Source organism: Eschrichtius robustus, chromosome 3 (genome assembly GCF_028021215.1).
Source record: "Eschrichtius robustus isolate mEscRob2 chromosome 3, mEscRob2.pri, whole genome shotgun sequence".
NCBI classification, from domain to species: Eukaryota; Metazoa; Chordata; class Mammalia; order Artiodactyla; family Eschrichtiidae; genus Eschrichtius; species Eschrichtius robustus.
In genome coordinates this window covers 184632803-184658571 of record NC_090826.1, presented here as the reverse complement: position 1 = coordinate 184658571, position 25769 = coordinate 184632803, and the positions used below count along the sequence as shown (strand labels likewise).

At 43.4% G+C, this 25769-nt stretch overlaps 1 protein-coding gene across 4 annotated transcripts in view; it reads right to left on the bottom strand.

Moving 5' to 3' along the window:
- Nucleotides 1-1353: 1353 nt before the first annotated feature.
- Nucleotides 1354-25769, bottom strand: part of CRB1 (crumbs cell polarity complex component 1) — a 275719-nt gene continuing 251303 nt past the window's right edge. For 3 of the 4 annotated variants that reach the window (XM_068541846.1, XM_068541847.1, XM_068541849.1), the window contains one exon: nt 2800-3407. In XM_068541846.1, coding sequence (XP_068397947.1) covers nt 3192-3407 — 216 coding nt within the window. In that variant the 3' untranslated portion in view covers nt 2800-3191. Of the gene's footprint in view, nt 1998-2799; nt 3408-25769 lie in introns of those variants that run through there. The other variant, XM_068541848.1, reaches the window with a different exon arrangement.

Here is a 25769-nt window from a genome sequence, read left to right as displayed (position 1 = left end):
AATGCCATTTGCAGCAACGTGGATGGGCCTAGAGACTATCATTCTAAGTGAAGTAAGTCAGAAAGAGAAGGACAAATATCATATGATATCACTTTATTTGTATCTAAAAAAATGATACAAATAAACTTATTTACAAGACAGAAATGGACTCACAAATATAGAAATATAGAAAACAAACTTATGGTCACCAAAGGGGATAGTGGGGGGGGGCGGTAAATTAGGAGTTTGGGATCAGCACATATACACTGCTATATATAAAATATATATAAAATAGGTAAATAACAAGGACTTACTGTATAGCATAGGGAACTATGTTCAATATCTTGTAATAATCTATAATGGAAAAGAATCTGAAAAAGAATATATATATATATATATATATATATATATATATATATACTATAATACATATTATATATATATCTGAATCACTGTGCTGCCACCTGAAACTAACACAACATTGTAAATTAACTATACTACTATAAAAAAAAAAAAGTTAATTAAGAAAAAAGAAGAAAGTCACCCCAACATTGGTGATGCAATTACTAGACTTTTCTACTTAAGATGAGGTTTATCTTGTTAAAGATGGTTCAGTACAAATACTCCATAGGGCTAACTTGGAAGCATTCTGACATAAGATATTGTATATCTAGCTTGTTCAAAGATGCAGATTTGACTTGCTGGGCTAGTCAGTAAGTAACCTCCTATATGTTTGACACGTCCACATGGAATCATTCATTTATTCATGCCTGCATGCATTCATTCATACATATATTTGAACATGCATTCCTATGTGGAGCCCTGAACTAGGCACTGGAGGAGGGTGAGTAGCCAGATTAGTTAGACGTCTTTTCTACACTTAAAGTATTACCATCGACAGTTATCTTTTTCTTCTTACCCTTGCTGATCCCAACAGGACCAACTTCTCCTCCTCTGTGATTTTTTTTAGTTTGTAGTTTTTTAAAGTCAGCTACTTGGGTTTTTTTTTTTTTTCTTTAAGCAAGAGCTCTTTTTGTCCTTTCCATATAAGCCTCTATTAAGAAGTTGTAACTCTAATGGGATGTAAATGTAAAGAAAATGTCTTATGGCATACTCCACATGCAGACACCCAGAGACATCCATTTTCTTGGACAAACACTTAAAACAATATGAAAACTTGAGGGAAAGCCAAAGATTAAGCCATTAATAGCTACAAAGCTATTACAGTTTAGTAGCAGGAACATCCAATGACAACTCACACAAATCTTGGGCACTTTGGGGTTTTGCTGGTGGCAGGCACAAATAACATTCATTCATTATTTGTACATTTATGCAGAAAATATTCATTCTGTTTTTATTGTACATTAGGCCTGTTTTAAATGAGGGATTTTGCAGTGAAAGAAAAAAAACAAAGTTCTTGTCCCCATGTAACTTAAATTTTAGTCAGGAGAAACGGACAGCAAAAAATATGTGATTTGTCAGGTAGTGATAAACAGTATGGAAAAAAAATAAAGCAGAGGAAGATGAGGGGAAACCAGCGTAGAGTCTGAGAGGGGCTGGACGGTGGGGTAAAAGGAAAATCAGGAAGAAATGGTGTCCCATTGGGTGGCAAGTATTTCGAGAAAGGAATGACCGCTGTTTCAAAGGCTGCTGAGATCTGAGGATGGGCTGCTGTGTTCGGCAACGTGTCCATTGGTGACCCTGACACGAGCTCTTTCGTGGGGTGGTGCAGAGAAAAGCTAAATCAGTTTGATTTCAAGAGAGAACGGGAGGAGAGGAAGGGGAGACAGAGAATATAAAACTCTCTTATGGACGTTTTGCTGACAGGCATAGTGAGGAACGGGATGGTAATTGGAGGGAGATGGGGCCACAGAAGGTAATTTCAGACGACAGGAAATATGGCAGCACGTTTGGTGCTATTGGAAACGATCTAGTACAGTGGGAATGCTGATGACGTGGAAGGTAGAGGGGCGATTTCTGGAGTGGTGTCCTTGAGTAGTTGAGGAACACGGCTTGCTCTAGAACATATATAAAAATTCATGTTATTAATTTTTTGAGCATATATCCAAAGTATATCGGGTTGGCCAAAAAGTTCGTTCGGGTTTTTCCATAAGATGGTACAGAAAAATCCGAGTGAACTTTTTGGCCAAACCAATATATGCATACATTTAAATTTTTTTATTTATATACGACTTTAATAGCATGCTATATGCATTTCAAAACACATACAAAAATCTAAATCTTTGGAGGAAAAAAATACATAAATAAAAGGCCAGTATTTCCCTCCAAACCACACAGATAGTCCTACACACATGCTCCTTGAGGTGCGTGCACGGTACTTTGGGGTTCTTACCTTTAGACAAGGTCACTCTCTGACACTGACTTATCAAAAAGCAATTGGAAGGAAAGAGCTTGGTCTTTCAGGTTTGAGAATACGAGGTTTCCTTTTATTCTGTTTTCTGCCTCGGAAAGTGTTTCGACCTTAAGCAACACCTTACAAAGGGCAAGGACTTTAAACGTAGCGCTTGAGGTGATTTAGTTAAAACGTTCTTCAAATGCTCCTAGAGGTTACTTTTGTCACATGTAGTGTCACAAAATGCAAAAAAAAAAAAAAAAAAAAAAAAAAAAACTCAGAAAGAGGAACAACCACATTTCAATTTTTATTTGTGGATGGTGAGTCGCTTTTTAACCATAGGTCTTTCCCATAACTTTCTCGAATCCATGACTGAAGGACAAAAAATGTGCATCTCCTCATAGGTACAAAGTAAAACCTTTCGCCACATGACAGGAAGAGTGAGAGATGTGTCTTTTTTTTTTTTCTTTTCTGTAGTTTCTGTGTGAAAAATATGCAGTTGCCAGCTGATGGGAAAACTAAAAACGTGTCCCCAAGTTGCAAAGAGTACAGAGTGTAAATGTCAGGCACTGGAGCTTTTCCCAGAAGTCACATCCTCAGGAAGGTATTTTTGCTAATTATGAGGCTGAGATTATTGGCACAAGAAACACTGTTCCGTGATTGGCTAACATAATACAATAAAACGATGGTGTCAAGTTGAACCACTATGAACATCCGTACGGTGGTCAAAGGAGTCCTTCCCACAGTTTCAGTGTGGCCCCAGTTGTAACTTGATGTCTCCAGGTTTGTCAGAAAAACACTCAGGTACAAGTGTCCCATTCGCAGTGTGTGGATCTCTTCCTCTAGAGACAGGATGGTCCTAAATCAGCCTTTCCATTGCAGGGGGAGATGTCATGCTCCACATCTCCACGCGAGAGCCATCCTTTTCCTGACGGCTCGGGCTGTAGGACCCCTGAGTTGCCCTCTTGTTGGCAGCAACGACGGAGGCCACCACTGCCAGGAAGAGGATCAACAACAAGGCTAAAGTCACCGAACCGATGGAGGCGAAGATGTCTGAGAGCAAGTCGTCTGCCAACTGCAAGGATAGAAATAATTGTGATGTGAGTTACAGAGCAAAGGAGAACGTCCAGGTCAAGGAACTACCCTGGAATGGAAACCAAGCAGAGCGCAGGTGTCACTCAGTGCTGGAGAAAGATCAAGGTGTGGAAGGAAAGTCAGGTGTCCTTATTCCCAGATCATGAGAATGTGACTGTCTCTAGAGTCCCAGGTCTAGAGGCAGGAGACATCTACTGTGTCTTAATTTCAGTGACTGGCATCATTTGTGTGACATCAAGGCCAAAGGATGAACCCACACGTTTATTTGTAAAATAGTTCTGCATCTATAGAGATGTATGGCTCACAGTCTTTCGACTCCCTTGCAGAAAGTTCTGATTTTGCACCGAAAAAAATGGTTGTTTTACAGCCTTTCTTGGGAAAGGAAGCAAATTAAATTAGTTGGGTCTCATGGGAAAGATCTCGAGACATAGGCTGGGCTGCAGTGCGCTGGTTTCCACAGTCATCTCTTTGACTTGGATTCGATGTGACAATTGAATGGCTGTGAAAACACACGTGCGCCACGTGGAACCAAACCTGGGAACAGAAAACTGCAGGCAGAGCCCTGCACGGAGGAGCTGGGTCCTGGACTCTCAGGGGTGTGCCTCGGACAGAGTGGTTTGTCTAATGTTGATTCCAATGTGTTTGCCAAGCACTTTTTAGCAATGGGTAAAACGAAACTGATTTAGTTGCACAGAAACATTAAAGACAGGACACAGTTGCTATTTGAATTTTTAATAGGTTTTCAAAGAAATATTTCTGTCAGGGTAAGTAAAAGCAGAAGTAAACTAGCTTACCTTCTCATTTAGCTTTCTCTAGGACCCACTCCCTGTTATCTAACCAAGCTACTGCTATAAATGTAATCTTTGTTAGTTTAACATCCTAGGGAATTTTAAACACCTTTGTTTTCCTTTGCGTTTTTTATTTTGCTCTTGTTGTTCACTGTGCTTTGATTTAGACATTATATAATTAATATAATCCTTTAATACTGTATCTCTTCATAATATTGTCTTGGGTGTACTCACTATGAGCCTTGTTTGAATGTGCTTCATTAGTTTCCTCATTCATTCAACAATGCTTATTGACTATCTGCTATAAACATTGAACTGAGCTAGGAGATAAAAATAGAAGGTAAGTCAAAGTCTGAAATCTGGAGCTCAGACACGCACGCACATATACACAGGTAATCATACATTAGAAACACGTTATGATAATGTCATAAATGAACTGCATAGGGGTGTAGGTAGAGTAATATTGGAATGTGGCATGTGATTACCTTTTGAAGGATAAATGAACATTCAAATAGTTCGAGCAGGAAATTCTACCTGGATGAAACAATTTGAAATCAAAAGGGCAAGAGTATATAAAAGTCCTTAGAGTTTGGGGAAACAGTAGGAAATCCGGCGTGACCAAATGTATTGTCCATAAATGTGTACGTTTGAATGGGAAAAGGATTTTAAAAGTTGGTGAGAGACAGAACTATAAGGTAGATGTATCTGGACAAGAAATTTGAAAGCCACACTAAAATTCGGACTTGGTCCTGAGGTCAGTGGGAGCCAGTGAAGGTGTTTAAGTGAGAGCATGATATGATCAAGTCTGTGTTTCATTAAAACTTGGCTCTGGTAACAGGGTGGAGAGTGGGCGGAAGTGAAGTTGGGGCTGGAGGTGGAGGAAATAGGAGTTTATTGTACTAGTCGTGGTGAGATGACCTCGGTCTAAGTTTGCCAGTGGAGTGAGACTTGAAGAGGAAAAGGTGGAGAGAGACTTGGGAGGCGGAGTCACTCCACGGCAGACTGTGCGAGCGAGGTTGGGGAGGAGCGGAGGGAAGACAAGGATGGTCACCACAGGAGGTGACCCTGTTGGCTGGGGTCTCATTAACTGGGATAAGATACACAGGAGCAGAAACAGGCGTGCACGGGAAGACTGTCCTTAGGCTGGGAAAAGCTAGCGTCAGGTTCCTGGGCAACATTCAGGTGTGCGCTGCTACCCTCCACATTATTGTCTAAAATTCTGGGTCACAGCAACTTTTCCAGTTATTGGAGAAAAGCATATAGAGTTTCATAGAATTCAGTCGTTCTTGAGAAAAATTGTTTACCTCAACTAGAGGGCAGGTTCTCCGGCCACACTGTGTGGCGATGACATCCTTTATCTGTAGGGATAACTGTGGGCTGGGACAGATGAATACAGCCATAGACCTGGCCTTGAAAGCTCAAGAGTCTGGGTCTCAGCAGGACAGATGGACCCCTTGGTGTTATCTGGGGACCTCTAGATTGTGTAACCCTCTTGTTCCTAGATGCTGAATTCTCCTTAATCTGTCCAGTAAACTGTGTCATCTCTGGGAGTCAATGGTTGTTCTGCTGGGTGGGTGAGTTGGGAGGGTCCACACCCAGACAGAGAGGAGACGAATCACTTGGTTTGTCTCTGTTTTCTAAACTTCTCTGGCGTCTTCTCATTTGGGCTGAGAATGATTGCACGGGGAAAGCTAATGCCGCCCAGACCCTCGCACCTGCTGCCCTGCAGCTGGAGAGGGAGGGGACATAGCAGGTGTAGGCGCTGAGTTCTCGTTGGGACCCCAGTTCTGGCAGAACCAGAGGACTGATCCGCTTCACTTATCTCGGGACCTGCGGGAAACCAAGGCTCTTGTCTGTAGAGGCTCCACTGCTCTCAGCAATGTGGAGAGAATGGAAGGGCCAGCTCCAGACCCGAGAGAAACCCCCTGCCTCCACCGGCTGTGCACTGAGCGGCGGGCCTCAGCCAGTCCCTGCAAGACCCTGGGTTTGATCACCTGTAACACCAGGTCCTAGCATCTACTCCCAGGGATGGGAGTCAGGAGACACAACAGATGCAAAAGCCGAAGAGAATGTCCCAGAGTAAGTTCTCAGCACAGGAGAATGTGAGCAGCCGTGAAGATGTGATGCATCACCTCGCTGATTTCATTTAATTCTGAAAGATGAGCTAGAACTCCCTCAGTGCCTCGGGATACGACCCGGGAGCCAACCTACAAACCTAACACGGCAGTTCCGAGCTTCAGATAAACTTTTGGATGAAATGGCTGCCCTAGCGATATCAGATAGGGCGCGTCACTCAGCTTTGGTGGGGAGCCGAGGGAGTCGGAGTCTGAAATCGCCTCTGGAGGGTCCTTTGCTTTTGAATTCCCCTGGCTGAAAGGCCTTTTTTGCTCTGCTATTCTTCAACTGGGCTTAAAATACACAGCCCTGGAATGGATCCTTTGATAACTGAAACTGCTGGGACACAGGAACCGACAAGGCCGCCAGGTGTGGACCGTCCTGAAAAACAGCGTGAGTTTAAGGCCAGGCCTGCTTGGATGGGTTTTGCTGCTCATGCTGCACTTTTGAATAACCTTTTTCAGAAAAGATAGACCCCAAATTCATGAAAACTTCATGTAAAATTACTTTTCAGGTGGCTTATGCTGCAATCTGTATTGTTACCATCCTGTTTAAATGTACATTTTATACGTGATCACATTAAACTGTGGTGACTTTGAACTCCCCATCTGCAGAATAAAATAAATAGGTGCTTCATTTTTTTTCCTCCATGGAAGATTCATTCTGAAACATTGACTGGTTGTGGCCAAATGTGGCCCAAGGCAAGGATGCAAGCTGGCATTCTCAGGGGAAACTGCCAAAACTTATTTTGAACCTTCTGACCTGAGCCTAGGCTGGAACACGCTGGAAATACACATTCGCTTCTTTTCCTTAAACTCCAGAAGAGGAATTCTATACTGTGATTCCTCTGAGGGGAGACTGGAAACAAAACGCACTTGCGAAACAGACGGAAATGGGTTTGAATCCAGTTTTGCTACTGGTGTCCTACACTTATCTCTGCCGTTTGCCCACCTGTAAAGCGGGGGTGACAGTTCTGTGTCCCAGGCTTGCTCTGAGACGTGGAGCTTCCAGGTGTGCGGAGCTTCTCTGAGGGGCAGGCTCAGAAGGGAAGTCAGTCCTTGCGGTCACTCCTGTTCGGCACTCTTCAGAGTGATGACCCTTCCCCGGCTGATTTCCCCGGCCCTGCTTGGGCGTCAGGACACCCACCAGATGCCACCCACTCTGGCAACAAGTCGGGACTCAGAGCCCAGGCTGGGAGCCGAGAGGGGCAGCCGCTGACCTGGAGCTGGCAGGGGCCTGGGCCATCCGGCCGTCAGGGCCCACAGCCCCTCACTAGCTGACTGCTGGTCAGTTCATCTGATTTTGAAAGCACAGAACGAGCTGGCTTGTCTGGAAAGGAAAAGTAATGAGACTCTCTCTGTCCTCAGCACCAGGATCCGCCTGTCATAATATTTAGGGCCAATTTGGAAAAATGTGAAAACAATAAACACATTGGAAGGAACCTGGAAAAACAGGATACCTTGGGAAACTTGACCTCCTATTTCCAGGTGAAAGGAGGTGAAGACATTAAAGCTTTGACTTGAAGTGAGGAAATTCTAGGACTGAGGCCGTGGTTTCCCCCTTAGGGGCATATTTTTCTCACGTCGGATTTTGTAAAATCAGCGGAAGTACGTTTGTAGTTGAAAAAAGCAGAAATGTTGGGAGTTAAAAACTGGCTCCTGAAAAACGCTAGGGTGGAGTGAATTCCCCAAATCCTTCTTAGAATTCAGTTTATATGTCCGTTGTGTGGAAATATGTGGAGACAGTTGAAGACAGGAAGTTAGAATGTTTGGATGTACTAGTTGATTACAGGTTATATTCCAGCTTCAATATGTGAGTTTCTGAAATGTGTGTGTGTGTGTGTGTGTATGTGTGTGTGTGTGTGCAGTGTTACATAAGTACATAATAGTACGTTATGTACTATTATGAACATTAGTGATTAATGGGAAAAATACTTTAAAGATGTTGTGTTTTTACAAAGCCGGTTATAATATTTACCTTCCATCCGTGTATCTAAAGTGAAATGAGGACATCTCTTTGACTCTCATCCTTCAAATTAAAAATAAAGAAGAGATAGAGAGAGAGAGAGAGAGAGCAAGCAGTTCTTGTGAATTACTATTGTAACAAGTAGGTCTTCAATTTGGTGGATGGTAAAAAACTCCCACACAGACCTGGGTCCTTGAACTATCTCTTATTAGTGAATTGCTAGGAAGAGCCGTTTCCATAGTAATATTGAATATGTGCCAGAACTCTGTTTTTAAAATGAATATTGCTGCAGCAGCCAATTTTCAACCATAAATACACTGTCCACTTTACAGTTATAAGGGGGGAAACAGGGTACTGAGAAGCTGCAAGCGGGGCCTTGGGCAGCATCCTGGCACGGGGAGGGGACCACCCAGCAGATGCTCCTGCCACCTTGTAAAATGCTCAGGACCCGGAAGCGTGGCAGCCACGGAGCCCCTCCAGGCCACTGACGGCTGCAGGGACCAGGGACCAGGGGGCGTCTGAACTGCAAGCCCAGTAGCATTTTCTCCTTGGTGCTCCCATCTCTTCAGCCGCTGCTCTGCCTCTCCCAGAAGACACACAGGCTCTCAAAGGAAACCGACATAGTCTTTCAACCAATTCTCACCAAGTAATTACAATTCCTTACCACTCTACTAATTGGGGACCGTCTTGACAGCCTGGTGATGGAGAAACCCGGCGACACGAGGTGGTTCCGGGCACCAGCCCCGCCCCCGGAGGGGTGCTGTCCTGGGAAGCTTCTAATGTGATTTCCACATCAGGCCCCACCGAAGACGTTGGAATTGCTACTGGAAATTTGGTACACGGGAGACAAATCAGAAAAGGAGCTGGTCCAGCACAAGGCTGCACGTTCGGGGTTCCAGCCCTAGTTGAAACCATCGCTTCTTTCACAACTGACCACCAGCCCACGCATGACGTGTGTGGGCTTTTAGGGGAAGAGCACCATAATTCTGCGATTTGAGGGGTGCTGTGACACTGGTCGTGAAGGGACACAGTTATTCCTGCATTCAGCAGGTGGTTCTTGAACACGCCCTCTGTGTGAGCACAGTGGGAGCTAGAATACAGCGGTGAGCCCGGCAGTTCCCAACCCCACCCGTCTAGTGTTGGGTCTGGAATTCTTGCCCCGATGTCTCCCAAGCTCTTTCCTACTCAGGACGCCACATGTTCAGCAGAAGCATAGATGCAGCTAGAAGTCTGGAGACACAGCTTTCCTGTGTCTCTCTCCTTAAGCTGGTGGTATAAGTGATATAATTGTTCTCCTTGGAAGACCAGGCCTTATGAATAAAAATTCGCTCTTTGCCTCATACAAGAACCAAATCCCAGCAGCCCAAACTCAAATTTCATTATCTTTTTATAAATTTATTGTTTGAAGAGAATTCCTGCCCTTTCTGCTGACCCTGGGTCAGGGGGGTTACCAGATGTTGTACGCACAGAAGCGTTTAAATTCCAGGTAGGGATTATCACATCCTGTCACCTTCTCAGGGAGGCCTTGCCTGATCGCCCTCTTTAACTGTAATCAGCTTCATCTCTCTCCAGCACGTCGCGCCCTGGGACACCTAACAGTTCATGGGGGGCGTCCCTCCCCTCCCAAGGCAGAAGTTCCATCAAGACGCAGCTCCATCCTTCTGCCTCCCAGCCCCTGGACTGGCATCCGTGCCCCAGGGACCCCGCGGTGATCGCCGCTGGGCGGAAGGCTTGCCCAGCAGCACATGGCAAGCTCTCAATTTCACGCACAGAGCTTCTCCCCGGGGATCCCTGCAGGAGGAAACCCTCGGCCTGTGACCCACAGGGGGAGAGACAGCCGCTCTCTAACTCTGCTGAAGGGTCAGGGCGCCTCGGAGGGGCTGCGGGCAGACACTGGCGGGGGAGCGGGGGGGTGCGGCAGATCAGGAACCACGTGATCCAAGAGTGAAGGGGGCTATTATTATTATACAACTTGGCTACTATTCCTTTCTGTGGAATCAGCCACGAACAGTCTGCTTTCACCTGCTCCTGCCCCAGAGCCCGGATGGGAATGTTGTCAGGTGACACAAGCAGGAGATGCGAGAGATCTTTTGTTAAAAAAATACCATTTTCTACGTGTGAAACATTCTTTTTGTCTCCGCTAGGTGACCCCCTGGACATTATCATGGCCCATTTTGGTCTCAGAAAACCTGGGTAGACAGTCATACTTCCTTTCCTCTCCTTCTCTTTCTCTCTGCATTCCAGAAAACAGTGGTCGCCAGCTGAAGACTCGGGGTGTGTAGTGCGCACCACACTGGGAGCTGCCCACACTTGTGTTTGTCGGTCGGACACCCTTTCCGTCTTCATTATTTTACACCGGGATCCACTCAGAACGCAGGCCCCTGCCCTTCCGCTCGCATTGCTCTCTGGTTCATTCTCAGGGTCACAACCTGGTTAAGACAGTAACTGTCTCTTACGTGGCTGGTTAAACGGTCCTCTAGCCATTCTTTCTTGCCCCAGAATCTACCCCAGCCAGACAGCCCTACAGAAAAATTAAAAAAAAGAGCTTGCTTACCTGGCTGGGAAGCCCACGGGTGCTAACCGTATCAGTGCTAACCGTGTCAAGCCTAACCTGCTGAGTTTTAAGTCAAGGCTCCTTTCGACTTTGCCCCCGTTTCCCTGTGAAGGTCAGCATCAGCTACGCCCTGCACATCAGCAAAGCGACTGTCCTTACCCGCCCTTCTCGAGCAGGGACCAGCCTCCCTCGCCCCTCCCCCGCCCATGCCGCTCCTCCAGGTTGAACACGCCCTTTCGGGAGACCTCTGCTCTGCACGGAGCACCCTGGGGCTTAGCTGCCCTCTGCAGATCCCCCGGGGACCCCGCGGGCTCTCCTCCCAGCATCTCATGCCCGGAAGCCCAGGGCTCAGCAGCGTTTACAAGAGCTGCGGCCCGGCCTGCCCGGCGTGACCTGTCCCGTGCACTTGAACGTGCTGCCCTGTTCATCGGGGGTTAGGCCACCCTCCACCCCACCCCTCAGGACTGTACGGATGAGTATCTGTTTCCTCTGGAACTTTCCGACACGACAAAGTGCAGTGCTTTGCACGGAGTGGCCGATCAATTGTTATTGACTCACCCACTGGTAGTGCTCGTGGCTCTGTTTAACGCCTTGATTCGATTCTTTTTTCAGTCGTCGGGAGACTTCCCTACTGCCGGGAGCTTATTGGTGGGGACATCGTTCACCCATCAGTTCACGCGCTCATGCACTCACGCCTTGTCAGTGAACGCCGTCACCGTGGCAAGCAGCTCCCTAGGTCCTGGACACACGGGATCCAAAGGCATAGGCAGCGCCTTTAGAGAGTTCACCGTGGAGTGACGGTCCCGGGCCGGGCGGCTACACAAACCGCCACAGTTCAGGCGACGGGCACTCTGTTAGAGGCGAGTATGAAGGGAAGAAAGAAAGGCCAGAAGGTGGACTTCATGACATGCTCCAGTTTTCTTAAAGGGAGCTGCTGGGAGAAGGAGGTAGGGAAGGGTGTTGAAGGCAGAAGGAAACACCACGATCCAGCGGGAGAGAGAAGGAGAAGCGGGCCTGGGCCTTTCCTGCTTGCCTGGGAGGCTGGTGGAGGGAAGTGCTTCTTGCTTCTGCAGAGCCGCACGCGGAGGAGAAGCAGCAGCCCACGTGTCAGGAAAGCGTTCACCCAACCTGGGCAGTAACCCAAACAGATTCCCTTCCAGGAAGCTTCTCTCCTCTCCCTCAGCGAAGCAGAGGCCAGAATCGCACGCACAATTTCATGGATATTCTCTGCAGGTTCTTTCCTAGCACATCTGACCTACACCTCTTCTAAGAAACCTATCAGCCTCATATGCCAGGAGTCCTCTACTCACCTGGGTTTTGTAGGACACAGAAGGATTTAAATTTCTTTGTACCCCTTCTCTGCCATGGTCTATAGATTTTAGAAGGTGATTGATAAGTATATCAACTGATTTTATACAACATTTCAAAAGCAAGAGAATATCCAGCAAACAAGTTAAAAAAGGCAGGGAGACTTTTGAGATTAAATCATACTAAAATGACATGACAACTAACAACTAAATGCAACTGATTGTATCCTTGATCAAAAAAAAAAAAAAATCTAAAGGACAATTTTGGGACAATTAGAGAAATCTGAACGTGAATAGTACATGAGATGGTAAATTTCTTGAATGCCATACTGGTATATGGTTGTAGAAGGGAGTCCTTTTTCTTCGGAGACACTTGCTGAAATATTTAGTGGTAAAGTGTTACAACATCTGCAACCTACTTTCTAAAGCTAGAGCAAAAAATGTATGTATATAGAGGTAAGAAAGGGAGCAAAATATTAAAGAACTGTTGAAACTGGATGAAGGGTATGTGTTCACTGCACTATTTTTTTTTTCTGATTTTCTTTAGCTTTCATTTTTTCCCCAAAAAAGTTAGAAAAGTAATACTTTTAAAAATGATGTTACAGTGAAAATAATTCCTCTAACCCCCCCAATTTGTGGATCTTGCTTCTTCACTATCTGTTTGTTCTTCTGCTACTCTGGGTCTTGCTGATTTCTCTCCCTGCTATACTTTTATTGCCTAGTAAATCTTGTTCCCATCGATGGTTTTATCTCCCATCTAGACACTGAAACATTCATGGATCACATCACATGCCAGTTTCCTCACACATTTGGCCCTAGCCCTCCTGCTGGAGCCTAACGCAGTGCCAGGCACACAGTGGGTGTCCATGGACTTTCTCACCATCTCCTGGCATCGTCCTTCCTGACCTAAAAGCTGTCCCTTGGTCCTTTCCTCACTTGGAATTCTTTCTTCTTACCAACTTTCTTCAGTCGGTGAAAAGCTGCTATTAATTCATTCTCACATTAAGCAGGAGAAAGAATGCCAAATCCCCAACATCCTTATGGCTTATCACATGTCCTTTTGGCAAAGGTAATCTAGTCTGTGTCATTGTATTTATTGCCCCCAAATCAGAACCAGTTGCCAGAGTAATGAAGGTCTATTGGTTTGTGTTGGCTTAATCCACGTCAGGGGGGGCTTTAGGGGCATATAAGGATAATTTGACCAGCAAAAGGAAAGCCATAAAAATGATCAAAAACGCTAACAGATATGCTGAGAACACCAAGCTTATTTTACTGAGGATTTATGGCCAACTTATCAGAAAATTATTTGGTCCAAGTCTACATTCAAATAGGTCCCTCAGTAATTCAGCAAAGATTCCAGCCTCTGAAAAAAACAGCCTCTATAATGAGATACTCCAGTAACCCCTAACTTGCAGCACATGTAGTTTAATTTTCAACAGTTGTGAGACTGCAGTAAATCCAGCTTTTGAATAACTAGTTCCACTGATACCTCAGACCTGCATTAAATTAGCAGAGCACGAAGATCAACGGCATCCTCTCTCCTGACATACCTGCGTCCGTGTTTATTAACCAAATCGAGCTTAAATGTCTGACCTCCCCCACATGGCAGCCGTGCCAGCGCCTGCTGGGTCCCAGCAGAAGTGAGTGCCAAGTCACCAGGCTCGGCCGCATGATGTCAGCTGTGCCCCAGGCCCAGCTCTGGAGGTTGTATTTTATTGACCAGACTCAAATTGGTTTCCCCTCGTGCAGGGGATAAAGTGTGGCATCAAGTCACCCATGTGAAATATATTACCTTAACTTTGACAGCTTGTCATTGAAGTCCTTGTTTATATAATCTATTGTGCCATTTACTCTATTCTTATTTTACAAAGCAAACATAGAAATAAAAACCCTTGCTTCCAGTGTTTCATGGATGAATGTCTATACCCTGTACCTTCTCTTAAATAATCTCAGAAGTGGCTATTTCTATTGTCACTGTCGGTTTACATCAAATTATCAGATTTTCAGTTTCAAAGTCTGCCTCGTGGAAGATGAAAGATGCATTGCGTGCTTTAACGGGAATCCTTTCACGGCGCAGCTCTCTCCCTTCCAAATCGTTTGAGACTTGCTACGTCTAAACAGGGAAGGAGCCTGCCATGCTGAGGTTGGTCGGATCCAAAGTGAACATTCCTAAATCTATGAGCTTGTCACCACTTAGAACACCAGGGTATCTTACCACCAGCAAAGATAGAAACCTTCATATTGGGAAGATGGATTAAAGTAGTATTTAGTTTTAGAACTAAAGAGTTCTTTCAGAAGTCAGGCTTTCAAATTCCAAATAAGCCATTTGGTAAAACCCTATGGCAGGATTAAAACAAAACAAAACACAAACACAAAAACTTTATGTCTGATTTTGTTAATAGTCCACCTAAATGTCCCAAAATGCAACTGGGGGTAAAGATCTATTTACATTGGTATTGAGGATGTACAGCCTTCCTTCTCGGAGGGACAAAAATAAAGTCTAACAGCATTTAACTCAGTCTAAAAATCCTGCTGAACTACAGTTGCCCTATCTCTATGTATTAACGTAGCACAGAATTTAACAGCCTATTATAAAATGAGACCAGACAATATAGCTGTGCTGGTTATTTTACACTTTTGGAGCTCTAAGTGTATGTACACAGTAATTATGATATACAACGTGTCTGCATTGCCTTTTGAAATAACGGTTTAGGAGATTCTTGCCTGAGCAGTTCTCTTCCTTCCCTACAAAGGGCTCAAAGGACGAATCTTCTCCTTTTGCCACTGACTAATTTCTAGTGACTGTTTTAATAAAATGAAGATCAGATTCTGTTTCCTATCCAGTTCAGAGACCTTTTTAAGAAGAAATAAGGTAACCCAGCTAACTTGTTAAATTGTGTTTTAGTTCTATAATTTGTCGTTAGTATTCCAAAATGTAAGACTTTTCTCTGGATAATCTCTGCTGATTGCTGCATTTTCTCATATTCTGTGTCATACTGAAATTTTAATTATTTACATTCTTTTTTTTCCCTGAAGTTTGGAGTAATTGCCTAAAGAATATTCCCCTTACTAACTTAAATAATTTGAAACATATGGAAATTTTGTTTTCTAAACTCCCAAAGAGACTGAGAACTGAGAATTCAAACTATAAACTAAGCCTCTTCAGTTTTGTTGCTTCTTTTTCCCAGACCCCAGAATAACACTTCTCTCCCACCTTTATAAAATATTTCCCTTGGGTCTATAACTTTTCTATTCCACCACCATTTAGATGACTTGTCCTCAGGGATATGGCTGTGCTAAGAGCCTCAGGAAGAAAACCAAGATTAGTCACCAGGCTTGCAGAATCCTCCCCGATTCTGTTTACGAGGATGGCTGCCAATTCTCCAAACGTGCTCTGCACTCATGTTCTTTTCAGGGTCACTCTGCTCGCAGAGCACAGATTAAACACACAGCCTCGGGACTCTCAGTGTTGTGAGGAGAAGCATTTACATTCCACTGACAGCGCGGGGTGTCAAAGGAAGCCATCTGCTCTGATTTACCGACACAAGGGATAGCTACGGCTCCGAGAAGAGAAAGAGAGTTACAACGCGGCTCACCTCAGCCAACCACTCCTCTGTGTGGCGGACCTGGGGAGAAATCGCCTCCATATTAAGAGGCATTTTTATCCTTAGAGGTTCTTAGAGGTTGGCCCTCTACCCAATGGTTTCATTGTTCTCTTTTATTAAAATGTCTTTGCTACCGTTTTTTAGGCCTCTTACCCTGGTCTCAGGAACCTAGCATAAATCTAGTATTTCTACTACAAGGTGGCAACTAGATCTTTGATTATTTGTGCATTCTACCCAGGCCATTCATCTTTTCGATATTCTACAATGAGATCAGCTGTAAAACACTTTGGAACTAAAAGGTGGTACATAGGGGAAAAAGGAAAAGTAATTAAAACCTGAGGACTTAATCTTTCCCTGGCATCTGACATGTCACCTCATGTTAATCTTCACAATAGTCTAATGATACAGAGATCATTGCCCTTAATTAAAAGATCTTTTAAGCAATTTGTCCCAAGTAACAAATTACTTAAGCAGCAGATCCGGTACCCAAATGGTCAGGGCTTGTTCAGTTATGCACAGATGCATCCTAGGTAGAGCACTATATAGATGTAACCCCAAATCTACCCTGAATTTCAACTAAGTTACCCTTATTTGACATATTTACACACTGAGAGATGAGTAATAATAGTTATTTTACACTTCAGGTCTCTTGCTATGGACAGCACTTATATAACCAGCTGCGTTTCCCTGCTTATTGGTGTTGGTTTAATTTTTTGGGATTTTGCATGTCAGAATAAGCTCCAACAAAGTAGGCTGAGAGGTGGAAGGATTTTGTTTGTGAGTTCTAGGAAGGTGCCCAGCACACAGAGGCTGTCTGGGAGGTAAGCTGTCTCTATATACTGTGCCTGCATAGGACCCTGAAAAATTCAGGGGGAGAACAAAGAAAAGGACCCATAATTCACAACTTTCAGTCCCATGCTTTTAACACCCCAGCATGTCTATCAAGAAATAAAACAAGGAAACAATGCAGAAAATCTCCCAGGGTTGTTGCTTGTATAAAACAGCCCCGTGCTACCCTCCAGTTTCAACACAATGTTATCAGGCGATGATTAAGAAGGTAGCTGTTTCCTCGCTTCACAGTGTCAGAAAACAAGGTATCAAGCCAACAACTCCCTTTGTAGGTGCAGCACTGAGACTGCAGCCACGTATTGCTTCCAACTGTAAATATTAATGGTGAAGAAAAGAAAGAGATCTTCCCTGGCTCTGGGCTGCCTGAGCTCAGCAGATTACATGACACTCTGGCATGATTTGCTGAGATGTAGATAATTGAACTTCTTGTTAACAAGTTTCCATGTATTTTTTACTCCATCAGCAGGTTCTTGAGTCAATGCCTAGATTAGGTTTGACTAACATCAGCACAATTTGACTTTGATGGAAAGTTTAAAATTTATAATTAAAAATTGTACATCCATTTGCTAATTTCCAAGTAAAAGGAGCTAATCCTTCTGGAAGCTACAGCATTTATACCTGGTTCCCCAAAGCACATCGGTTCTTTTGCTTCCTCCTGGATGAAGAAGTCTATAATGCTTTTAGGACACTGGGGAACACTTAGGGGCAAACTAAGAAGGCCTTTCACATTTCACCCACTGCCAAAGGATTTAAGGTTTCCATGAGCTTGGAAGAACGACAGGGTTGTTTTTATACTCCTTTTGAGACACTAATTTCAAAACCATTATATAGGAGCTCCTATTTTCTTGTAGATTTAAAGAAGTGGACTCAACATTGTTTATGTGAAAACACGCATGCATATTTTACTCTATATAAAGTATATAAGTATGATTTATAGTTCCTGCACTCAGTAAATGCCGGTTGATGAGGATGGTGATACAGGAGTCCCTAAAATGCACTTAAGCTGTCCCACTGCAATGGCACATTACCACCCATAAAAAGTCTGACGCAAAAAGGTTATCCTACACTACCATGTACAAAATCAAGGAAGGCAGCATTACCTGGGTACAAAAATGTTATAAAGTCTACCTACTTTTATTTATAAGAACACGCTTTGAATTGTGTAGCAAAAATTCTAATTGGCGTATTCTCGGCCGTGGACTCCTACAGTTCATTACATGCCATATTCCTGTCTTATTGTGTGATTTCAAGATCCATACTTCTCTATATTTAGAAAGCTGCACTCAAACAGAATATAGCATCTTCTGCTCTCCTGTCAACTTCAGAGTTCATGACACATTGTAGGTGCTCGAGTTCTTTTTGACTGAATTGACAAATTAGATAGCATTGTAAAACAAATGCAAAAGCAAACTTGACACAGATGACGAGCAGCTCCTGATCTATCCAGGTGATACTTGGTTTACTTGTCAGGTAGAGAGGAAGACCTGGTAGATCTGCGCGTCAAGGCCCACCTGGACCTCTCTTTGAACTCAGAGAACTCAGCAGGGGCCTGTCATTGTGATTGCAATCCGTGACCACTGGAATGAGTAAATCAGTGAACAAATCCTTAAAAGGGAATTGGACCAAGGATGGTGTCCTCGTCAAATCTGCTCTAGCTAACAGTGCCATGTGAGTTAATAAGTGGGACACAGCCTACTCTTCCCTCCCAGAATATTTTATTTGAACAGGGAGCCACTCAAATGCTTTGCCCTTTGTAAATGCACATCACCTTCGTGACTCTCACAATGCCTCCCAGGCTCTTTACATCCCAGAATGCCTCTGTACGAAGGTGCACGTTGTAGTCCCAACCTCTCCCGCCGCCAAACACGCCACCATTTCTGTCTCAGGGCAGAAGACAAATTATATGCAATTACTCAGAAGCTGTACCTCTTGAGCTCACCCCACAAGGTGAGTGGGAAGCTCACAGTCATCACTTAGGGTTCTGCAAATACAATATTAAACTGAGATGCTTATATTGGTTTCTGTAATTCAAGAGCATTTATTTTGGTAATTTAAGTGGCAATGGAGTTATCCCAGTTCAAACACACATGACCTTTACCCTCAAGAAGCTGCAAATTAGGATAATGTACATACTGCCAGCTGTGAATATCTTTAGCATTCACAGGGCTTAATTGGTAAAAATAAATAGGTACCGGATTCCATGAGAGCCACAGAGCAGATTTTACAATCTATTTTCCATTTCCATTTCTTCATTTTCTCCCTGGAAATGTTCTTCAAAACATTCCAGAGTTCCCTGGATGCAGTTTGCCTCATGAAAAACTTGCATTTCCGTAAACTATATATAATGGTACCTATTTCAAACACCCATTTTACAATTAAGAAATGCTAACATTTCTGAAATATTTGGGTAGGGCAGTCTGCTTAAAAACAATCTCCAAGCGTTGTGTTTTATAATTTAGGAAACAGAAACCCAAGATTGTATTTTGGAGGAAAATCAGTGATGAGTCTGAGTAAATCACTTAACTTGTTTGGGCCTTAGTTTTGGCATCTGTAAAGTGGCAATAACATTCCTACTGATGTTAGGATTAAATGAGATACTACACGTTGGGCACTTTTGGTCATCGGGACAGCTCAACATCAGAGAAGACCCAGCTCTCGGAGGAAGAGACACCAGGGGGCCCTGGTCACCTGGTCCCTGAGCCAGTGGGGTTTCCTGGGCTGGTGACTCTCCTTGGGCAGTTGATGGTCCACTTTCAGAAACTTCTGGCTTCCTTAGCTCTGAAAATAGATGGCACGAACCACGGAAATGCTTCAACCACCTCCTGCTTGGTCTGGGGTACATTTTACAAGGATTTGCACAATTGGGACATTTAGAAAAAGTGACTAAATATATTTATTAATTTTATGTACTTTAAGATGATGAATGATAGCAGCATTAGTCTATAGCCTCAAAGAATCTTTTTTTCATGGTGCTGATCCAGGAAATTTGCTCAATTTTTAGGGAAGGGAGACAATCTGAATCTCCTCAGACCAAAACATGCCTCTGGTCCTTTGAGAAGAAAAGGGAGAGCATCATGGGCCTGAAAATCCTCAATTAATGAATAAGAACTTTAGAAAGATACAAATGAAGTTTAAAAAAGATGCTTAAAGCAAATCGTACTTAACAAAACTATGCCTAGAGGAAATTTTAATTAGTAGAAATCAAAAATTAAGTTAACGAATATGTGCCTTTAATAAGCTAGTGAAAAAACAGCCCCCCACCCCACCAAATCTATTCAACAAAACTTCCTGCCTGAACAGCATTGTTTAAAAAAAAAAAAAAATAGAATATCTGGAGCAAGGAACAGTTTGTATTAGTTTGAGTTCCCATAGGAAAGAATAAGACTGAGAATATCATTGAGGCGTTTTCATCAGTCAAATAAAACCATCATTAAAGAAAGGTGCTACCATTTCTGGTGGAAGGTAATCCTTCTAATCAAAGTGAGTGGCAGCCCACAGATAATCACAACCTATTGGAAATAATTTAGAGGAAAACATGGAGAGGCCTAAATCATGTTATTAGGAAATGACTCTTCCTTCTCGGGCTGGATTTCAACAGGAGCTTGGATCCATAATCTTGCCCTAGGTTGAATTTATCTGATTTTACACCCCATCACTTCCCAGCATCCTTCATCTGTCCTAGTCAGGCCTGGTCACTCTGTGTACTTCACATCATCCAAACTTTGTTCCCACAATCGCATCTTTTCTTGTGACCTTTCTTCTCTCTTGAATGCTCTCCCGTTTTCTGTCCTCCAAATAATCTTTCTCGTATTTTATGGCCTCGTTTAATTCCCATAACCTCCATGAAAACTCCCCCTCTTGGAATAGCTCATAGTGACCAGACTTCTGTGAATTCATACTGTGCTTTTACTCACTAACATAAATTAGGGGCTGTTTTCAATATGTCTTGTAGTTTCTCTTTTTCCTCTGAAACTAGATTGTTGTTTTCTTGAAATTCTTCGAGTAGGGATTATAGATTATATTTCCCTGATTCCCTGCCCTCCTTCCTCGCTCCCTGTGTCCAGCCCACTGTCAGACAGGTTGTAGAAACACATGTGTGGATGCGACGGTTCCTTTGGGATGCGACGGTTACTTCTTTGACTCTCGGGGGCAGGCGACGGCACGGACTCGGCAGTTCCCTGCATCGTCGTGGGACTTGTGAAAGGACAAAACTTTGGATTTCCTGCTGAGAGGCCCAGAATGTCAGCTCATCCCACGGGAGCAGTTACTGCAGAAGAAGGTGGCTCAGAGGGAGGATGAGTTGGCAATGAGGAGGAGGGAGTGGACGGCTCAAGCCTTCAGGTGCAGCTGAACTCGAAAAGGGTAGAACATTTGGAAATTTCTTTGTGAGGCTTGTCTGGCAAGCAGACAAATTGTGAAAAATGATAAGCTTTGGGCCTGCTAATGGTGCTCTCCAGGCACATATAGGCATTTCATCCACGTCCCTGGGCACGTGTGGCAGCCGTAGGGCCCTTTCTACTTGGGAAGAATTCTAGCTCTTTCCCGGGTCCTCCTTTTCTCCTGGCACCGCCTGAATTTCTTCGGCCTCTTTCCCTCTCTCATTGCGTAGGGCTCTTCAACAGTCTGTCCGATGTTTATCATCTTTTGGGATCAGTGCCATAAATCTCCTTCCCTCTCTTAGGTCTTTAAAGCCTCTTTCCGTGATCCCGAAGGAAGTCGATGGCTCTGATGGCTGTTCTCCAGGTTTCCTGTGTCAAACCCTTGAGATGCAGATGCATCATTATACAAAGAAGAGTTCATGATCATCTAGGCAGTGGGTAATTATAAATGCAGCGTGGCCCTTACACACGAACGAGAACTTGGGATCCTGAGCTCTCTTTGCTAACAGGCACACAACTTTATTTGTGACTTAATTTCTCCTGTGAAAACCAATTTAATTAGCCCTTTGGTAACAAACAATCAAACAAAACCAAAAACCATGTCAGGAAAACATGAGGTTTTTGTTTTGTTAAGAAAATTCCTACTCATTCTAAGACCTGGGTCAATTATCTTCCATGCGTAACCTTCCTTGCCCTCCCCACCTCTGTGTAAACCCCATACCACAAATCATTCATTCGTCCATCTATTTATCCCTTCAGTAAGTACTGAAGCACCTGCTCTGCCAGGCAGGATTGCCAGGCACTGGCAACAGCCTTCCCGAAGCTCACAGCCTGGAGGAGCGTCTGCACTATTGCTCCTGGGTAAGTGGGGCACACGACCCAGAGCCTGGATGCTCGGTGCTACACCTTCTGAACTGGATCTGCTTGGGAAAGGTGCTTAACCTCTGACTTTGTGTTCTCATCAGTAAAATGGGAAGATAATACCACCTAAGTCTTGGCATTTTTGTGACAAATAATTAAGATAATGTGTGAGATGACCTTAGCATAGTGGCTGGCTCAGAGTAAGCTCTACAGTTATTAAAACTTTATTAGCCTTGTTACCATTAAATGTTACGATGGAGGTGTGTTTGGGATGGTGTGGGAGCGTGAAGGCACTCCCAGCCCTGACGGGGAGGGAGAAGAGAAAGGAAGCCTTCACTGGCAAGTTCTGAGCACATATATACTTGACCAGGCAAAGAAGGATGAAACGAGAATTCAAAGCTCACAGAGCAAAGAGCAACAGATTCTTTAAAATGCCTTTTTTCAAAGTTGCAACAGGGGTCAGTTCCTACTGGTTTTAGAGGAGGTGAATTAAAAGGACATGGATTTTAACAATTCAACACATTCATCTTTGAAGAGAAGAAAACTTACACTCCCTCCTCTCCTGAATAACTAAGATTTTTAGGGCCCCTATCCATTCTGCTATAATGGAATGCTTTCCTAAAAGCAAAGAGGAAGTCAAATTAAATATATCCCGGAGGGCTGCTCTGAGAGTGTCCCTGGGTGTCCACGTGACTATGTTACAGGTGAGAGCCCATATCTTCATGAATCTAAGCTTCCTCTGGGAAATGGTTCAGGAAAGAGCCAATTTATATCAAATTTCACTTCAACATGAATAATAGGGTTTCTGTGCATTTGTTTCTTGGATGGAAGTAATGTTCCCCTAATGGAGAATGTAGATCACTTATCCTCAAGACCCTACCATCACCAAAGGGGTTACTAAAGACCAAGCCTTGCCTTTTTCATTCTGTGAATTTGGCGGGGGAAAGTGGGCCAACTTTCTGTACTTAATATGCACTGTCAGTTTCATCTTAATTTTAATAACTATGGGACAGGCTGAATACACACACATACACACAAACGGTTCTCAAAGTTAGAAACTGCCACTTTGAACTCACCTCAAAAACACTTCATTCATTATATTAGTAAGTTAGTTAATATTTATTATCTACTATACACGACATCAAGTTGGCTATTGAAAAATGTGAGGGAACATACTAGCTTTAAAACAGATGTTTTCCTGAGTTTTAGGTATCAACCAGAGTGATTTCATTCATTCATCAGAAATTAATATGTGCTTTGCCACTCTGAATAACAAATATACGGGTACCTCAAATTTCCTTTATAACATAGTCTTGCTATCAGCATAGGATTATCAAAAAATGTTAGGGGAAGTGGGTGGAAGTAATATTATTCAGAGATTTATGTGCAACTAAATTAAAGTCAGGTAGACAATGAAACAATCATGAATATGCTTTCCAAATATATTTCTTTGCAAATAGCCTGTTTGTTTTTGGAGGAGTTATATTTAATACGGCGCTTCCTTCCTCTATACAGTTAGTCTCCAATAGATTTCCATCCCACGTGAAATAATCTGTGGTTCAGTAATTAGAATGTGAGAAGAAGATAATAGCCATGATCTTTATGCCCTTTTATAAGGAAAGAATTTTTTCTATTTTTATCCAGGTTGGGAAAATAATATACATATAACCCATAAATATACATTATGAGTCACAAAAGTGTCAAGGAAAAATAAAGTTAAAACCAGTACCAAGGGCTTCCCTGGTGGCGCAGTGGTTGGGAGTCTGCCTGCCAATGCAGGGGACGTGGGTTCAAGCCCTGGTCTGGGAGGATCCCACATGTCGCGGAGCGACTGGGCCCGTGAGCCACAGTTGCTGAGCCTGCGCGTCTGGAGCCTGTGCTCCGCAATGAGAGAGGCCGCGATAGTGAGAGGCCCGCGCACCGCGATGAAGAGTGGCCCCCGCTTGCCACAACTAGAGAAAGCCCTCGCACAGAAACGAAGACCCAACACAGCTATAAATAAATAAATAAATAAATAAAATTAAAAAAAAAACCAATTTCAAGTCAGGTATCTTGATATTTAAATTTGTTCACATATGAAATTTCCTAGCGTGTGCCCAGTTTTTGGCTCTCACAAAAAAGATTAGCAATGGATTCAGTGAGCTGCAGCCTCCTTTCCTAAAGCCAGTATAAGTCAGTCGAGAAGAAAATCCATACTGTACAAGAATTTACACACTCCATTTTTGAAAAGAAAAATTAGGAGAAACTAAATTCATGTTATGTTAAACTGGACGACATCATGGTATTCACTTGCATACTAGTAGTCTTCAGTTTTGTTGATCACAACTCTGTTTTTAGTAGATGGAACCAATGCCAAAAGTTTTTCTTGAGTAAAAAAGCAAGGGGAATAACTCAAGAAAATGACAACAAGATGCAATCAACTTCATTATTCACTTTGAGTCATTTTGGTAAGTTAATTGGTTTGTAACGTGGTCATCTGATTTCTAAAATGATCTGTGATCGACTTCAGTGACGTTCTGAAGAGAATGGAAGTGTGTCAGGTAGAGATGATGCTTCTCCGGGGGGAATAACTAGGATGTGTTTCGGTTTTCCTAGAACAATGTCAGTTCAGGCTGTTGTGCCAATGTAATTATGAATAGTGCTTCCTTTCCCTCTCAAAGTATTCCAGTTGAACAATAAGTAGTACAGTCACCCGTGTCATAACCAACACACGTCATTACATTCACTTCAAATATCTCCATGGTTTACGAAACTGGAGAACTGCGTGGGTGGAGCTATGCATGGAAGTCACCCAGTTCCCTTAGTCTAAGCTCTTCAGAGCAGGAGCACATCTTTTGCGTATATTTCAGTTTCTCACCAAGCTTGGCTCAGAGCCTTGTTTATAGCAGACCCTTGATAATGGTGGATGAATGGGTAAATAACTGATTTTAAAAATCAGTTTCCACAAAGTCCAATATTGTAGCAAGGCAACGATCACTTTAGGGAGATTTTTTTTTTTTAATGATGAGAACTGGTTTGACAGGTAGCTAAAAAGCTGTATGATTTGGTTAGCTAGTCAACTCAGCGGCAAACTTCAACCTACACCAACCAATTAATTCACTTACGCCTGCAATCCAGGAGCCCTGCTCTCTATCGCCAGTTTCCGTTCTACTTTGGACACATGAAGAAATGTGTTCTGAAGGTGAAACTCTATGTTACATGATTTCTGTGAAGCTGGTGGCGATGACCTCACATTAAGAAATGAAGAGCATTAATTATAGTTGGTGAAGCAGAAATCTTAATAATGTGTGAAAAGATGAAAGGAAAACAGATTAGTGAACTGAATCAGACCTGATTTCAGTGACTGAGATACATCAGAATAATATTTAAGAACCTTTTCCTGTGTTAGTGCTATATTTACTCCTTCCTGAATGCTAATTAGTGGAAACTCAGTGAAAAGTGACGGGGCTTTTTAAGATTGTGATTTGAAGAGAATGTTATTCTGGGTGCCTCTTTCCTGAAAGTCAAATTGAGAGCCCAGAGAGACTGCTGTTCCGAGAAAGATGCTGTGCCCTTGGCCAGTGCTCTGTTCCCATCAGGAGCCCGAGGATGTGGGCCGGTAGGCGCCACCCTTGACATCAGCCCTCTGGATCAGACACAACCTTAATCCTCTCAGAAACCATGCATGACTCTGTCATTCACAAACGACCCCAAGTCCCTGCCGAGTTTATTTTTCTTTTCTGCTTTGCTCTCTTAATTTAATGAATTTTGCTTAAGCTTATTAGTATAAAGAAGAATTTCCTATCACTTGCTAGATTTACTGTGTTTCAATGAATTGTTCCCACCCTGAAAATCTGGGACTTTCTGAACAGGTTCCCTCAATCAGGCCATCTATTCATTTACATGAATGTTCAGACTCTTCATTTAGCCAGGATAAAGA